General features: G+C 36.6%; 2 protein-coding genes across 5 annotated transcripts in view; one reads left to right on the forward strand and one right to left on the reverse strand.

Moving 5' to 3' along the window:
- LOC144209777 (uncharacterized) overlaps positions 1-14,681 on the reverse strand; it is a 101,374-nt gene that overhangs the window by 37,359 nt on the left and 49,334 nt on the right. For 3 of the 4 annotated variants that reach the window (XM_077736279.1, XM_077736278.1, XM_077736281.1), the window contains exon 3: positions 7,448-7,608. The exons of the other annotated variant lie outside the window; for it this stretch is intronic. The gene's annotated coding sequence lies outside the window, so the exon portion shown is untranslated. The remainder of the gene's footprint in view (positions 1-7,447; positions 7,609-14,681) is intronic. 4 annotated transcript variants of the gene reach the window in all.
- Positions 502-14,645, forward strand: LOC144209771 (cysteine-rich secretory protein LCCL domain-containing 1-like). The gene is made up of 15 exons (XM_077736270.1): positions 502-680; positions 1,342-1,713; positions 7,470-7,588; positions 8,728-8,860; positions 8,955-9,070; positions 9,825-9,925; positions 10,002-10,151; positions 11,165-11,225; positions 11,476-11,542; positions 11,634-11,764; positions 12,447-12,490; positions 12,568-12,640; positions 12,716-12,791; positions 12,856-12,989; positions 13,790-14,645. The coding sequence occupies exons 2-15, from the start codon at positions 1,429-1,431 to the stop codon at positions 13,839-13,841; spliced, it is 1,542 nt and encodes a 513-aa protein (XP_077592396.1). The 5' UTR covers positions 502-680; positions 1,342-1,428; the 3' UTR covers positions 13,842-14,645.

Below are 14,681 nucleotides of genomic sequence, written 5' to 3' on the forward strand. Positions count from 1 at the left end.
ATGTTAGTGGAATTTTCTCTCATGTTGTTTGAAGATAGGTTGGACTTTTGTAATTAAAAGAGAGTTGGCTTGTGTTTTAATCCCTCTTGCCCCTCGGGAGAGGTCACCTGTGAACATTTAGGTGGAAGGGGGCCACTCTCAACCGAAGGGGCATAGTTGTGGTTTAGATTAACATTTTTCCCAACAAAGTCAGTAAGGTTGGCGAAACGCGAAGCGGAATAAGAAATTGAGACTTCATGTGAATGATACTTTGGTGAAATTAGAAATGAATGGTTCTGAATTTCCAGCAAAACCATCATGACATAACTCTATTTCTTCTATTTCAAACATGTTTTAAACATATTTTTTTTCCTCAAATGGCATGTTAGTAATATGGTATTACTTTTGTTAGGGCAACAAGTTAAAGGCAAATCAAATAGTGCTTCTGTCACATGCATTGCAGGCTTTGGCAAGAGGATGAAGGGGTGTGGCCAGAAGTAGCAGTGTGCATGAGAGCTGCTGACTGAAGGATAAAATGTTGGTAAGCGATGCTTGAGGAGCCTTTGGTGTAAGAATCTAGAAGACTCCAAAGTGCGGAGAGAAGAAAAGGGCAACCAAACTTTGGCGCGCAAGACATTTTGAATCCAGATGGATTAAGGACTGCTACAAAGTTTTGTTGACTGCACTTGATGCCATTTAAGGTAACTTTATATAGATCAAAAAGTTTGCCCATAGCAGTAATATTTTGTCTTTGAGTGTGATAATCTTTGTTCATCACATTGGTTTTGAATTCAATAATAGTTTATTTAAAAACAGCATACAAATTAACTATATTAATGACTGAAGATTTTTCCTCAAAGAGAAAGCAACTTTGTACTGTATTGTAATACTGTACTGCAAGTTACCACTCTTCTTTGTGGAACAAAGCATTTGGCTACATTCTAGTAGGGAGCTTCAAAATGTGGTCTGTGGCCATATGGTGGTCCATACACCAATTGTTTTGTATTGGAATATAACAATTAGAGACAACTATAACACGGTTTTCGACACTTTAATCCAAACCGCTATTACAATGATGACAATATATCTACTAATTTCTAATACAGGTCTACTGTTTAAGTGACAATCCATTAATAATAATTCTAAAGTTTAGGTCATTTGGTGTTTGCATTTTTCTTTAAAACAATGGATTCCCCAATGGGTCTTTGTGAAAATTCCTGGAAACAAAACTAGTAAAAGGCAACTGATAGTTTGTTGCAGTTTAAAAAATGTTTCTGACAGGAACAGTTACATTTAAGCTACTTTGACCTTTAAGTGCATCTCAACTGGTCTAATAAAAACTGATGTTTTTTGTCTTGCCAGTTCACACAATCTAAAGAGCGGATTCCTCTCCTAACTCCATCCCACCTGGCATAGATATATATTTTTCTGTACTGATATTAGAAAAAAATGAGACTTGCATCCCCTAACGAGTTAAGTGGGGTTTCCCTGCTGCTGCCGCTGCTACTCCTGCTGCTATCGCTCACCCCAAGGGTCGTTTCTATGGCGATGCATCCTAACTCCACCGGCTGGCAACAGATTTTGGACAAATATCTAGACGAGGATGGAGACTGGTGGGAAGCCAAGAAGAGGGGGAAGCGGGCCATTACTGACAGTGACGCCCAGCTTATACTTGACCTGCACAACAAACTACGAGGACAGGTGTACCCTCAAGCATCAAACATGGAGTACATGGTACGTAAATCCTGCTGGTTGATAAATACTGTGTGTAAGGTCCTTTTCTCCAAAGGATGACATACAATGTGCAGAGAAAATATTCATTATAGGTTTCAAGTGGTCATGAGAACTCATTGTCAGTCTTAGAGTATTTGAGCATAAAATGCATCTTTAATTTAGGAATGCCAAGAATTACCAAATGCGATTTATAATCCGGAAAATACGGAACTAGTTTTTAATGCTATGGACCGAGTACTGCATAATGTGTGTGTGCCAAGCCAATAGTATATGGAGCCAGGCAGCCAATTGTCATGGACACAACATTGTTACATTTATGGATACAGTACGTAATTCCAATCTAGTCAATTGTTGTTGCAGTCCCAAATTATTTCGACTCAAGTAGAGCTTTGGCAAAAATGTTGTGCATTAAGTGGGAATCAATCTTTTCATTGCACAAAAAGACAAATGCACGAACAGCACAGTTTGGTAAATATTAACTTAATGTAAATATAATTAAGAGAGAGAATGCAAACATCTATTACTGGGATTTAAAAAAAATGTCTTGTAGATAGATTAGAATGACTAAGTATATGTAGCACTTGGCTTCACTGTGACTACGGTGGGAGAAGATAGACTGTTATATGTACCGTGTCTAAAAAATGTTGGCAGTAGACCTCATTAGACTAAATAAACTAAACCATCACTTGCAGATGTATAACACGCCAATCATGGTTACTGAAGTTTTTCAGCAAAAACATGCCAAACATTGCAAAAAGTCTTCCTGTTTTGCAAATCATTTTATAAATAAATACCATAGTAAATACTATGCTTGAACTGACTAGGAGGTCTTTCAATGGAGCCCAGTGCTGACTCAGCAGCCCCTCCTTGTCTAGCAACTGACGCGCCTACTTAGTGATCTTCCGCAGCTGGACATCCCGTGAGAACACATTTTCTCTCGCCCTCCTGTGACCGCTTCATCCACATATATATACATTTCTCACTCCTAAAGCATATTTTAGTTTGCCAGTGATTATTTTTCACGTTGGAATTGAAAATAAAAAAAAAACTGGACTGCCCTATTGCATTGCAAACATCACACAGGCCACATTTGGGAAACATTACAATTAACTTGCCTTGTGAATGTAACCTAAGTGACCTCAAGCTCAACTTGAGAAGTGTACAAGTGGGACACAGCCCAGTAACAGCCACAGGAGCAGCTGGCACTTTTTACAACTAAGCACCTTTACGCACTTTACATATTTGACATTCACTGTCTTTCCCAGCTAAAAAAAATCCATAATTTTGCCAATAAATATATAACTACTAATGCCATGAGACATTGCATGTTTGACTATAGCCTTAGCCATAGATTCTGTGTGCATGTGTGCACGCACGTCTCCTTGTTCACAACCGGCAATATCACTTTTCACCAAGCAATTAGAATCAAGAACGCGGCACCTTGGCTTGTTTTACCAGCTGTCTCATTCCTGCCGAACACACATACACACACCGACCGCACGCCTCCTCCAAAGTCAAGTGTTCCATGTTCGGCCATCTGGAACGCTCGCAAACATCCTACATAAGTAGCTGTTGCCTCACTGCCATTGTGAACGGCCACCAATGACCGTTTAGAAAGAAATTACTTTTCCTTTTTTTTTACTATTTCACTAATGGAGCTACGAAACAAAAGCTGTATTCTTCCAGGGTGAAAGCAAATAAACAGTTCCTGCTGGGGGCAATTGCTCGACTATGTAATTGTATGATTGAGAGTTGGGGTTTTAGGACTGTGTGTGCGTACGTGAATGAATTTGGGCTTTGGCAGACCTCTAGTTGAAGCACACTCTTGTGGAGAAATGCTGAGCCAGCAGCCAGCAGTGCATGTCTACTTTCTACTGTCTCCTGTTACAATTTGCTGTTTTCTCTTTCTCTTTTCTTTTTTTCTTTTTTTTAACATTCAGGGGCATTCAGGGGTGAATTATAGGGAGGCATGCAACAAAGAATAGGGAAACAGAAAGAAGTCTAAAGATGATATACAAAGATTTGAAAATGGAAAGGTGAGAGGGGTTCAAAGAACCAAAATGCTGATGAGAAGGTTTGAATAATCAAGTGAGATGAGGATGAAGTGAAAAGACAAAAACAGACGGATAAAAATCCCTGGAACAAACTAGCCTTAATTTTAGGTATGCTAGTATATTAAACTCTGATATATTAGATATGTTTGGTTGGTACTTAAATCAGTACTTCAGTGTCAACATAGTTCTTCCAACAATGAACAATAGTAATTTGAAAACCTTTCGATTAATACATAGGAGTCTATCCCAGCCATCTATGGTCACCAGGCGGGGGACACCCTGAATTGGTCGCCAGCCAATCGCAAGGCAGAAGGAGACGGACAACCATACACACTCACACTCATACCTGACCCTTGTGAGGAAAAGCAGTTCAGAAAATGAATAATGATTCACATATTCAAGCCCATTTTTCTTCATGTACATACCTAACATTTATTATGCCTGTCTAAAGTGCATAAAGACTGCTGTATTTTGTATTGAATGTTAAAAATCCATCCAATCCATATATCCAGTATATTATGGTAATTTATGACCATACTTTGTGAGAATTGAAAGTGATTCAGCGTGTTTCCCGACTTCCTTTTTCAGTCCGTGTTTATGGAGCGTTGTCACATCTCATAAAAGCTCAGAGCACCACTTTACGAGAAAACAAAGTTCTGAAGAAACTTTGACAGCTGCATGCATGCAGATCCAAATGTCCTTCATACGCATACAGCTAACCTTCGGCTGTGTTATCGTCCGGTTGGGTTTTAAAACAGAAACTGGCTGACCCTATGAGGCAATTACCTCTGAGACCCAAAGATAACATCAATTCAAATCCCCACATCTCCTCCTCCATCGTTACCCGCTCTCTCTACTAGGCCATCTCTTTCATCCCCATGGCTTCGTTCCCATTCTGTCATTACACAACAGTGAAGGTGGGGAGGAAAAAAAAATCACTTGGATAACCAAGAGTTCACAATGCTTAGTAGTTCCACAAACCTTAGATAGGAAAAAGCCTTTGTGACGTTTAAAAAATAATTTCCCAATTCAAGAGCATTGCTATTCTTTTTGAGACAGCTTATTATTAAGCTGCCAGACCAGATTGATTGTTCCATATATATAGTACAAATATATCACACATCAATCTGGGATGAATCCACTTCAGTCTTTTCATAGGGGAATCTTAAAATAATAATAATAAAAAAATAAAATAAAAAACACATATATATATATATATATATATATATATATATATATATATATATATATATATATATATATATATATATATATATATATATATATATATATATATATATATATATATATATATATATATATATATATATATATATATATATATATACATATATACATACATATATATATACATATATATATATATATATATATATATATATATATATATATATATATATATATATATATATATATATATATATATATATATATATATATATATATATATATATATATATATATATATATATATATATATATATATATATATATATATATATATATATATATATATATATATATATATATATATATATATATATATATATATATATATATATATATATATATATATATATATATATATATATATATGTGTGTGTGTGTATACACATACACACACAGGCTACATTTGGAGGATGACTCCTAACACTCTTGAAAAAATAATATCCTATCTAAAAAAGCTTTTAGTGATGTTCTTTGCTCCTCTTTTAATGAGACAATAATGTGTCTTGCAGACACAACTCATGAAACTGACCTATCTACAAAAACTCCGCATTCCGTCATATTCTTCAACCAGATAGTAGCTTCCTGCTCACATTTGCAGCTCTCTATCTCCTGATTGGCTTCGTCATCACATGGCCACAAAGTGGCTAGACACAAGCTTGGCAAGACGAATCAATGACGCAGGACCGTCTTGCTTGCAAAGCAAGGTTATTACAAAAAAAACGATGACAATTTCCTCTAAACAATCTGGAACATATGAATTTTTTTTTCCCCACAGCTTAGCCTTTTTCCCCAGAAAGCCTTTCAAAGTATCCTCAAAAACCAGGTTAATCTCAAATCTAAAATGTTGCATCAAAGGACTTTACTGCAAGACCAAATTATTTCCAAGTTTGAAATCCATATCTGACCTGCATCAGACTGTACCTCACTTGATCTGTTAAAAACAAATAAATACACTCAAAAAAATCACCAATGGCAGCTCAAAATCTACGTGACTATACATACTCGTTTTTGGCAGAGGAAGAATCAAAGGCCGGCCGCCAGATTGCTCCTTAGTTGACACCCACAATTCAATATTTGAAAAGCTTGATTGTTTCCTTTGGCTCAACAAACTCTATAAGAAGATACAAAATGAATGTCAATTTAAAATCCACAACAAGGACTGTCAATGCACAAACATAACATGCATATTTTCAAATATGGCTAGAACTTACACATGAAAACAATATGGATTTCTTCAAAACATATAAAGATTCAAGAAAATGTCACTTCATTTCTTGTATTCCCACTATATTCCACACTTTTCCCACATGTACAAATGTTTATGGAACAGGAAAGCCAAATGTGCAAAGGAAATAAACCCATACCCAATGGAATGTAACCAGATGAGCAAGGATTGGGTGAAAGTTGCAGCAAATGAAGTGTTACACGAAATTAACAAGTATGTGTATGCATGCCGCTGAGACTAAGAGGGAATGGCAAAGAAGAAAATGGAAACAATACTAATGGTTTGTTGTGAATTTGTGTCTTTTTTAAATTAATTTTAACTAACATAGATTACATTTAAAGAATGCCAGTCCAGTCCATGCACATGGATTTTGGGAAGAATCTTGCTTTAATTTGTATCCTTAAATATGTGAAATGTGGAAAATGCATGCACTTGCACACTACCCAATGTAAAAACTAAATAGACTCTTTTAAAAACCAGTTCAGAGATTGAAGGTGAGAGCGAAGGTGTATTATTAAAAACAGCATTTGTTGTCCTTCAGAAAATATTGTACATCTGGTGTGAATGTAACATTTTGTATGGTCGAGTATAGGTCAGCTTTGAGGAAGGACACTTTTAGCATTCCCAGAAAAACCACAGAGTTAAGTTTTCAATTGTCAGAGTCAAATGTCTACCACAAACATGTGGTAGGTATTACTTAAATGATTTTTTTACAAACATAAAGGTATATTTTGAGGGAAGACAAGTCAGTTGAGTAGTATTGAGTCTGCTAATGTGACAGTGTTTAGTCGTTTCAAGTTTATGTGTGAAGACAGTTCACAGCAATATTACACGGTGATTTAGTCACTATTCCAGATCATTTGCTCGGCTTTTTTTTTTATCTGAACAATTAGAAATATTGCCCAGAGTGGACATGGATAATTGAATAGCATGCAACTCCAGTGGACTGCAACAATATTTGACGAGGAAGATTAAAGGAACATACCAAGACTGGAAAAAAGGGTTGATTGAATGAACACTGTAAATTTCGCCTTGATATGAGTGTGAGCATGTATGGTTGTAGGTCTCTTTGTGCCTTGCGATTTGGCTAACCGCCAATTCAGGGTGTTAGTAGTTAGCAGGGATAGGTTCCAGCTACCCCTGCGACCCTTGTGAGGATAGCCGGTTTGGAAAATGAATGAATGAATGAATGAATGAAACTAACCTGACAAAATTCCTTTGTTCAGGAATGGGACACAGAGTTGGAACGCACAGCAGAGGAGTGGGCCGAGACCTGCCTGTGGGAACACGGTCCTGCTGGCTTACTGCCACAGATTGGACAGAATCTGGGAGCTCACTGGGGGAGGTAAATGGAGTATAGAATCTCTGCAAGATACAGTCAACAGCGAAGATTCAGTTAAATGCAGTATAACAAACCATACTGTAAAGATATGAAAGTGTCATCAGATAAATTATGCTTCATTATAATCAAAAACAGAGTGAAAGCCAAGTTTTAATTGGAAAGGGTATTTTTTGGAGCGTATTTTCACATACTTGTGGACAACCGGTCCATAATTTTTGCAAATGATCATCAAATCCCCTAGAGAAGGTTAATATACAGCAATGCCTACTTAATACACCTATATTATGTATAGCATTAACTCATACACTGGGCTTGTTACATTTACTTAGATCTTGATTGGCCAGCCTCAGGTTGCATTTCATTTTTTCAGGTAATTGCTCAATGGAAAAATGATGAATACTTTGGAACTTGTCAATGATTTAGAATCACTGTTTTGTCAAAATACCTTTGCATTTGTGCATCTTCAGTCTTTAGTCCTCTAAATTTTAATTAATGTTATGCAAGATGGGCATATATATCATTTAACATGCACTCAGGGTGAATAAAATAAGCCAAAATGAGACTCGTACTGATGTGTTTTCCAGCTTCCCCAAAATGAAGTGTGATTGATTTATTTTCTTTAAGTGTTTGTTTGTCTTTCACCTCCACTTCCAATTCCGTCACCTTGAACTTAATCTTGCATTTGCAGTGCTCTGTCAAATGTTCCATGCTCTGAGTTCTACAACAGCAAAAAAAAAACCTCGTTTAGATATGACTGTCTCCCCTAATTCCGAACCAATTGCCGACAGCAAGAGTAATTTGTCAAAGAGAGTGCACAAGCAACTTTAGATCTTATTAAATCAGGCCCTTGGTGTCAAATCTGCTTATGTAAATTCCACTTTTCAAAGTCAATGTTATAAACAGTGCAGATAGCAACTTAAAACTGCTTCCCCCACTTTGGCACTTGGAATGCCCATGGGACTAATAGCCAACAAAACAGACAAGTGCGAAGGATATTGATACGATGTGGGTGTGTGTATTTAATTTCATTCAATATAAAAAACAATTAGGTGCGGAAAGAAGTACCAACTGTCAGAGCTGCTAGTGAATATGACAGTTCAAGTTATGTTAGAATATGAACTACTTCCTCTCATCTTTTGCAGGTATCGTCCCCCCACCTCCCATGTTCAAGCCTGGTATGATGAAGTGAAAGACTATTCTTTTCCTTATCCCCAAGAGTGTAACCCCTACTGCCCATTCCGATGCTCTGGCCCTGTTTGCACGCATTACACTCAGGTGCAGCTACCACATCTGGACTGAAACCATGTATTCAGGATATTGAAGTTTTCATGATTATTAAATACACATTTTTAATGTTCTGTCTTTGCAGCTAGTGTGGGCCACCAGTAGCCGGATTGGCTGTGCAATCAACATGTGCTATAACATGAATGTGTGGGGACAAATTTGGGCCAAGGCTGTATATCTTGTGTGCAACTATTCACCAAAGTAAGTTCATGTGTTGTGATAGGTTACTGTTGTTGTTTTTTTTGCTAGCAGACAACAAATTCTATCTTTAAAATTCGATATAGGATTATCATTGTTTTTCAATTACTAGAATAAATAAGTATGCATTCCCGGAGCATTGCATGCTCCCCCATGAAATTGTAAAATAATAATAATAATAATAATAATAATAATCCACATGAACTGTAATGTTCATCTGGCCAACACTTAAACCAAAAAGTATATACAATTTAAAAATATGTAAATAAAAGGACATAAATGTATACTGTCTCTCAAGAGGATCCCTGTTGCTATGCAAAAAAAGGAGATGATGAAGTAATGATGACAGCAATATTGATGAGGTGTCAAGCTCACTTTAAGAACAAAAACTAAATAAAAATTGAGGAGAAGATAACAACAATAGCACTTCAGCTGACTGACTGCAAAACCAGCTAAATGTTGTTGGACTTTTGTTAAATCAAGATTTTGATTGATGCAGTATCATGTAGTTCTGTACATGAATATGTATTAAACATATACTCGTTACTTCTCATCTAAAATTCCCCTGGAGGGTTCGTAATCAGAATAATTCATTAAATGCCTGCCTTTGAATATCGTCATCATTTAATCTGAGTGATATTGACTTTGTATAGGGACAATGTCTTATTTACTCCAGCACAAGATTCTGATGTCATTATCTACAGCGGCTGTGGTCTGTCAGTGTTCAAATTGATTTTTGATTATGTTACCTAAACAGAGGGAACTGGTGGGGCCATGCACCTTACAAACACGGAGCCTCTTGTTCTGCATGCCCTCCCAGCTATGGAGGTAGCTGCAAAGACAACCTCTGTTATAAAGGTACGTGTACATTTTGCAAAATCAGTTAGTGCTGAGCAGAAAACTGTTTCATTGGGGTGTTTTTACTCTCCTCCAGAGGAAACAGAAGAAAACAACTTTATCGAACAACAGCCAACGCAGAAGATCCGACCACGGATTTCAAAGCCTGAGACTCCCAGTTTTCCAGCAACCAAGCCCCATACAGACGAACAGCCAAAAAATGAAGTGGTCAATGTACAACAGATGTGTAAGCTTCCATTCGATCGTTTATTCTGGATCTTGTTTCATTTTTGAAAAAAAAAAAAGCTACGGGAGGTGCTCGTAGTGGTAGAGTATCGTTATGAAATTAGGTCAAAACCATAGAAGCTGAATGGTCGCTTGATTAATGCTGAGTGAGCAAAAATAATGAACAAGAACAAATTGGGCCTTCACTGGTATTGTTATTCTTGTAATCAATCTTAAATAACTCTGAAGTTCTGGAGCCTTTATCTGTCATATGTCCTACTCACTAACTGTGGTATTAATGTGGGCTGGGAGGAGCACAAGTATTTTGGCTGGCTTTTTCCAAGTGTTTGGTTTTGGCGAGCCCAAAGGGGGTAAGAGAGAATTGCTGTGGTTTTCAGATGGCTTCCTCTCAACAGCCCAAATGAGACCTGGGACTGTAAGGCCAGCACTGCTGTCCAACCTCTTTCCGCTTTTTATTTTTGTTTCTGTTCTTTTATTTCTTTTTACAAAGTAGTTTACCTGATGATTTTGTTGAAAAAATCTTTGAGCATATGATATTTTCATCAAAACAATTGCCATTAAGGGCTCCAATTCAAGACAGTAGTAGGCCAAGAAAAAAAGTCCTTTAGGGCCAAACTGAAACAGATTTAGGAATATAATTGGTCAACGTATTGTTATTTTAGAATTGTTTTTACACAATATTATGACAGCAATGGAAAGATTAGCAATGTTGTTAGGGGTTTAGCAAATACTTACTTAACTGAAAACATTAGAAATTACAATGACAGATATGAAATATGCATATGTACCAGATAATAAACATTAGATAAGTGTATTGTGATTGGTTGGGGACTAGTAAGGACAAGGGTAAAGACAAAATGAATAGATGTATGAATGAAGAAACTAAAACAACATATAACCGCTTATCTACTGAAGCACACCCTTTTTTTTTAAAGTCATCCACATCAAGATGTACCATGTGGCATGTTTGTTTTTGTAGCCAGATTGACATGCACATTTGTACTGGTTTTGCAGCTCAGCTTGTGAGCTGTGACACCAAGCTTCGAGATCAGTGTAAAGGAACGACATGTAATAGGTAAGAATAAAACAGCACATAGAGACTAAGCCAACATAACTATTCATAGTTTGAAAGAACTTGAATGCTGTCATTTTAGCCATTAATCACCTGTTCTTGAGAAAATAAACAATCCACTTTATTTGGATATGCAACAAATCCCATTAACAAAGCAATAAAATTGGAATGAAAACAATCTTTGCAGAATAAGCACAAGGATGTAAAAGTACAGTGCAGTTTTTTTTTACCCTATGATTTTCTAAACCCACAGATATGAATGCCCTGCAGGGTGCTTAGATGCTTTGGGGAAAGTAGTTGGGACAGTTTACTATGAAATGGTAAGTACAAAGCTTGCATTATTACTTGAAATCTTTGATGAAGCTGCAATCCAATATGTGCGTCTTGTTTGTGTGCCGTATTTTTCGGCAGCAATCCAGTGTGTGCCGGGCTGGTTTACATGCTGGTGTCATAGATAATGATGGAGGATGGATGGATGTAACAAGAGAGGGAAGAAAGGACTTCTTCATCAAGTCTAACAAGAATGGGGTACAGTCACTAGGGTGAGAACGTAGATTCATCTCAAAGGATAGAAAATGTACAAGTCACTTGTTTCAACTAAAGCCATACTTTAGTAGGGACTGGAAGTTACTATTTATTCTCACAGCTCTAATGACAAGCGGAATATGCAAGGGTTATATCAAAGGCTCAACTTAACAAGCAGCTGTGACAGGTCGTTTATGTTAGACGAGGCTTTGAATAGAGCATGAGAAAGCAGGCAGGAGATAGTTGTTCTGACTAGTGACTGAAGGGTCATATTCTCCCCTCGGCACTCAATGCATATAAACAATACTCCCATCCACACCAATGAGACATCCATTGGGAGTCAACTGGCAAAGTGTTCACACCAACCAAAGAAACATAAGATATTGAACTGTGATGAAACATATATTTTAGCATTATGGGGTCCTCTGGAGAGGTAAATTCCATACAGAGCCATTAGCAATGTCACAGTGTGAAACCATATCATAAGTTAGATGGTTATTTGAGAAAAGATAATGCAGTTTAGGTGAGATTTGAATGGGAATGCCTTAAATTATGGTTTCATACATTCGATAACTGAGTGAAGCGGCACACTAAAGTCGATTGGTAGATCTGTGCTGCCTAAAAATTTAGCAGTTGCACTTCCATTATGCATACTGGAACAAAATTCTGTGATATAATGATGTTTTTCCCCCTGGACAGGAAATACCAGAGTGCTAATTCCTTCACTGTTTCCAGAGTAGCAGGTATGACACTTACCATCTCATATAATTTCTGAGTACAGTTTTGCTTGTTCCTATTTTTTCCCTGTACTATTTTTCAGTCAAGGCAATTACATGTGAAACCACAGTTGCACAACTGTGTCCATACGTCCAACCCGCAAAGCATTGCCCAAGGTGCAGTAAAAGAAAAACATTATATTAGCTCTTCCTTGTAAATGACAATTCCACGAAATTTGCATTGTTTTTCAGGTTATACTGCCCAAGCAACTGTTTAGAAGAGAACCCAAACATATCCAGAGTCATCGGCACAAGAATATATTCTGATGTAGGTATTTGAAAGTGCGTAAAGTATAAGAGAAGCAATTCAAACGTGCTATTTGTTCCTGTAGAAATCCAGCATATGTCGTGCAGCAGTCCACGCTGGGGTCATTAGGAACAACGTGGGGGGTTACATCGATGTCATGCCCGTGGACAAACGAAAACTCTACATTGCATCCAATCAAAATGGCGTTATCTCAGAAAGGTACAGAGTACTACATTTAATGGTGAATTTGCCAAACTGTGTTGATCTTAAATTCAATAAAAGTGGTGTAGTGGGACATAAGATATCTTAGCAACTACATTATGAATATGGTAGCGGAATCAAAGACATTAAAATTAATTAAAAAGGGTTGTTTGGAGGCTGAACGAAGTCATTAGCATATGAACTAGAAACAAATGGCTCACAAGTAAAATGAGCACTCATTCCTTTGTCTGCCTTAGTGAATTCAATTTTTTTAAAGATACCTGCAAGTCATAACGTCTTAAGCTTCCCTCTTGCTTAGAATAATTAATTTCATTGCATTTGGAGAAGTAAAAAGTGAATAGTCGGAGAAATATACTTTCAAGTTTATAACAGAAATGGCAAAGTTCTAAAATTCAGACATCGGCTATCCCAAACAGCATTATGATATTCCTTTGTTGCACTAAAGTAAAGCATAAGTCAAATCAAATACATCAATGAATCCAGCCTGTGTGTGTTATTTCCCAAACAGTACTATGGAATGCATTAAAATAAATCCCTAAAGGTTTACACTTGGATGTAGTTCTCATTTTTCTTCATTTTGTATGTTTTTTGTTTCGGTCTGACAGCTATCAAACAGGCTGACAGGAATTTGTGTTAGTGCAAATGATTTTTTTTTGGTTATTTTCTTCAGTCACTCCATTTGCTGAGCTGTTATCACTATTGTTATGTAGAGATGACATAAAAATAAGTGTATTCTAACCTATGTGTATGTGTCCCTGTCAGTTACGTTGACTCATCTTTGTTTCTTTTATTTCTAGCCTACAGAATCCTCCCGGCGGGAAGGCATTCCGTGTGTTCGCCGTGATATGAGTGACTCCCACTTGCACACATCAATAAGGGCATTGTGCCCAAACAGAAAACACACCTTATTTTGTGAAGAAGCAATAATCAGAGCCTGTCAGCAGATGAAACATTTCTTGCCTTTGCTACAGGTGAGGGTTAAAGGTGATCTCCATGACAGCATCAACAAAAACCTGACACATATACGAAGAGAGGTTGTGTGCACACCCACCACAGAATTTGGCTTTCCCCCCCCTCAACAACACATTGAAGTATTGAAGTTTTTTTTTTTTTTTGGTACATAACAGTTGCTCTATTGCTGTAACTTCTAAAAATTCTAAAAAATATATATCTAGACATTATTTTTAATAAAAAAAAAATCAAAATGGCACTCATATTTTTGCCTCTTTGGCACATTTTTATAGAGAGTTGTGGCATAATTTCAAATATATGGGGACGAAATGTTAATCTATTTTTGTATTAAGTTTTTATTGATGTATCAGTATTGTATATAAAGAATGCTGCTATCTTGTGATAGTTTGGATTTTTCCAGCACTTTTCCTGCTGGCAGGAAGTTACTCAATCTTTAGTGTTTCATTAAAATCACATACATGTTTGCTTTATGTTTTGAATATTTGATCTTCATTCATCCAACAAAATTTTTTGCTGTCATATCTGTAACACTGATTATTTAACAGCTTTATACTGGGTATTATTCATAGAAATACTGTGTGTACTTTTTACTTTACTTGTGTTTGTCATAGAGTATATTTTCCTACCTCAGGTTATTGGGAAGCCTTTTTCAATAAAAATATTACTTTTTTTCATTTTTAATTCAGGACCAGGTTGTAAATTATTATGGTTTTGTTT

The sequence above is a fragment of the Stigmatopora nigra genome, chromosome 16 (assembly GCF_051989575.1).
Source record: "Stigmatopora nigra isolate UIUO_SnigA chromosome 16, RoL_Snig_1.1, whole genome shotgun sequence".
NCBI classification, from domain to species: Eukaryota; Metazoa; Chordata; class Actinopteri; order Syngnathiformes; family Syngnathidae; genus Stigmatopora; species Stigmatopora nigra.

Excerpts from the sequence above, each read along its gene's own strand:
- LOC144209771 (XM_077736270.1), top strand. The coding sequence starts at position 1,429 with ATGAGACTTGCATCCCCTAACGAGTTAAGTGGGGTTTCCCTGCTGCTG. Across the intron at positions 10,152-11,164 it reads GGTCAATGTACAACAGATGT|CTCAGCTTGTGAGCTGTGAC; the intron begins GTAAGCTTCCAT and ends CTGGTTTTGCAG. Across the intron at positions 12,491-12,567 it reads CACTGTTTCCAGAGTAGCAG|TCAAGGCAATTACATGTGAA; the intron begins GTATGACACTTA and ends ACTATTTTTCAG.